Source organism: Protopterus annectens, chromosome 2.part2, assembly GCF_019279795.1.
Source record: "Protopterus annectens isolate FY-2018-M chromosome 2.part2, PAN1.0, whole genome shotgun sequence".
NCBI lineage: Eukaryota > Metazoa > Chordata > Ceratodontiformes > Protopteridae > Protopterus > Protopterus annectens.
This window is the reverse complement of record NC_056730.1, coordinates 730117461-730120890: the sequence shown is the minus strand read 5'-3', so window position 1 is coordinate 730120890 and position 3430 is coordinate 730117461. Positions and strand designations below refer to the sequence as shown.

The 3430-nt window shown below is 39.7% G+C and overlaps 1 protein-coding gene across 1 annotated transcript; it reads right to left on the bottom strand.

The window, feature by feature from the left end:
• Nucleotides 1-489: 489 nt before the first annotated feature.
• Nucleotides 490-2742, bottom strand: GPR150 (G protein-coupled receptor 150). Its single transcript, XM_044064130.1, has one exon. The coding sequence runs from the start codon at nt 2607-2609 to the stop codon at nt 1461-1463; it is 1149 nt and encodes a 382-aa protein (XP_043920065.1). The 5' UTR covers nt 2610-2742; the 3' UTR covers nt 490-1460.
• Between the last annotated feature and the right edge of the window lie 688 nt (nt 2743-3430).

Sequence of the window (3430 nt, the reverse complement as noted above, 5' to 3'; positions counted from 1 at the left end):
AAAATTTGGTTAGTATTAAGGCAGTGAGGTGATTTGGGGACTATTCAGGGGTTAATAACAGTACCAAAAAAAAAAAACGTGACCATAGTAAAAAGCAAAATACAATACTACCATCTGATGGTTAAACCAGATAGTGCTATATATACTAAGGGCTGGGCGTAATGGAATCCCAATAGTAATGTACAGGGACGCTACAACCAAAAAGGTGATCTTCCAAGGAAGGGCACGTAGCCCGCCCCCAGCACTTGTAAGCATTGCAAGCGCACATTTCAAACGTAAACCTGAATAGGACAGATCTGCTGTATTTTCTAATATTGCATTAGTTCGGCTGCAGCTCCTTAGCTTACTGTCTCAAGATGAGTTTTAGCATTATGTATTCCTTGCATTAAATTGTGGACAAAGTATTCGCGTGTCTGTAGCTTCCAGCCGCAAATCCATTTATGTCAGCAACTACAAACTAAAAGAGTAAACATTAAAATAAAGGAGAACTTCTGGACAAAAGTACATTTATTTATAAGACACAAATCATGCTGCATACAGTTCTGCCACAAAAGAAATGCTAATCATAGAATTACTGTTCAGAAAAAAAAAACACGAATATACCTTAGCGTTCATTTTGTGAGGCACAAATGCCAACACGTATCCATTCTGCGAGACACAGAGCTTACTTCTGCGCTCCAGACCGTATGAAAAGCAAACGTTGTCTTCAAACACTTGGCATTTCATGTTTTCTAAAGTAATTGCCATATAAGATGTCAACACGCCTGTAGTACTCAGAGAAGAATGCCAACATCACATTCTTTGACAATTTACAAAGTGCAGATACATAATACACAACTTTAATGCAGGTTGTACTTGCACAAGACCACAAAGACTGTTTTAAAATAATACTGTGCGACTGCGATCTGCCATCACAAACTAGGAAATTAAATGAACGAAATGCAGCGTAATAATCAATTACAGCAAATACCAGACCTGGCGAGGAGATTCAAAACAAAATTTACAATTACATTTTACTTCATTGCAAGTTCCCAGTCTTGGCTGATCAAACTTTGATCTGTACGTGGCATAGATGAATAGATTCTATCGGATCATTCTCCCCGCATACATTGTTTGAGCTCCATTTGCCACCCGATCTATTCGGAGAAATTCCAATTTTGGAGAAACAGCAGCACAGGAGCCTGGAAAAATATGTGTTGCATGGAATAAACAAAGAAGTGAAGAATGCATGTTTTAGATTTTTTTCTCTGAAATTCTTCATGTTGAATAAGTTGTCTTCTGCGCAATTGGTTTTGAGACAACACACATGCATATGTTTTCCACAATTAAATGACAATTTTGGAGAAATTGCCAATATGCTCTTTGCTTGTTTCACTTTTTTATTCAGGGCTTCCTCATAGTGTATTTTAGCTTGATGATTTCCAGGCTAGTGTTTTAGTTAAAGATCATCATCCGAAAGATTAGCATTGGGAGCTGTCCACGTCGCTGGTGCTGGTCGCAGTGGTCAGATCCTTTTTGCCACGATAAACAAACGGCTCCCGATGGAGGGTGCACTCCTGAGAATCCCGCAGACACCAGAAGCACACATTCTTCTCTACTTTTCTTGTGTATCTATTGTTGGACCTGAAGAAAAGGTAGACATAAGGATTGACAGCGCTGTTGGACACTACAAAGATGCCCAATACTGCAACAACTACATCCTCAGTTTTACCGATGTTTCCGAAGGCAAGTTTCATTTCAATGATGAAATAAGGCAGACCACAAATAATGAAAAGGATAATTATTACCAAAGTCATCTTAAGTGTCTTCACCTTAGCTTTAGGAATGCTGCTATTTGTGGCGACAATCATTGTTGGTCTAGTGAGGTAGTCTGCATTTTTGGCCGGTTTAAGTATCTCCACATTCTGTTCTTTCCTCCAAATAGTCCATAATATTCTGCTGTAAGTAACACACAAAATGCAAAATGGAGCAAAAAACACAGTAGTGGCTCCAAAAATAATGTACAGTTGAAAGTGCCACCTAGGCAAGTCCCCAAATGTGTTAAGACATCTGCTGTTGTCATTCTCTATCCGAACAGCTTTGAAAACAAATGCCTGAGGGATGGAAAGGAGAAGTGCTGTTATCCAAGCAGCCACAGTAAGTCTTCTTGTAGGGAGAGCAGAATCTAAAGGATTGAGTATGACATGATGTCTTTCTACTGCAATGACGGCGATTATATTGGACGATGCAATTAATCCGAAAACTTGAAATACTTTAAAGAGCCTACAGGCAACGTCTCCTGCTAACCAAGTATCTTCTAGGACTTCCCAGACAATCTGAGAAAGCAAAGTCAGCAAAGACACACACAGGTCTGCCACGGCCAAATTGGTAATAAGGAAGTCTATTTTTCTTTTTTTATTCTTTCTGCTGCAGATTTTATGTAACACCACTAAATTGCCCACTATAGCCACAGTAAAGATGACAGTCATCGAAATGATACGTATATGCCTGTTGTATGGAAGGGACTCTGGGAGTTTGCCAGTGCTGCCAGATAGATTGTCACTTTTTACATATAAAGTAGGAGAAACGTTTTTCAAAATTAAGCTGTCAGAGTTGATCAAAGCTTCCATTTCTTGGATTGACCAAATGAATATCCCCAATTAAACAGCTTGGATGCAGAAACAGACTGTGCACCCTGCAAAACAAGCGCTCTTGAAGTGGACTTGTAGTTCCGACAGAGAATAACAATCCTATCATTCAACGCCAGCTATTTATAAAGTCAGACTCCCAGTCATTTTACGCTAGCATGAGGTAACACATAGTGGGGCTATTCCGGCAGGGTCTCTACATGAGATGTCGACTCCCTTTAGCCCATAGTTGTGATGCAAAAGCATGGAGGTTTATAAACGATTCAGAATGAGGGTTGATACAGATTCCTAAAATGTAACTCGAAATTTCATTTGCGAGTCCTCAATAAAATAAAAGCACATTTTTTTTTGCCTTGAAATTTGAATTTACATTTGATCTTCTTCTTCTTTTGGCTTTTCCCGAATAGGGGTCGCCACAGCGGATCACCTGTCCGCTCATGATTGACAGTGGAGTTTTACGGTGTCGAGTTGCCAGCCCGGCGCCCAACCTTCCACAGAAGGCACACACACGCACACACTCATGCCTAGGGCCAATTTAGAGTGTCCGATCCACTTTTGCTCGGTTTTCTCGGCTTTTTACCTGGGCGTGCAAAATTAACAACTGTGACATGACTTGTACTATTGCTACTACTTGAGAAAACTGGAAAGGTGTGACATTTAGCATGCCTAGGGCAGAAAGAACAACTACTTTACATTTATTAAAAAAAATCCAACTCCATAACACCAGCTTTAATTCAAGTGTTGAAAGGAATAATAAGATGTTCGTTAATTACGCCAGCAAATGACAGAGAAAAATAACTGTC

Coding starts and splice junctions, on each gene's coding strand:
- GPR150 (XM_044064130.1), bottom strand. CDS start 2,609: ATGGAAGCTTTGATCAACTCTGACAGCTTAATTTTGAAAAACGTTTCT.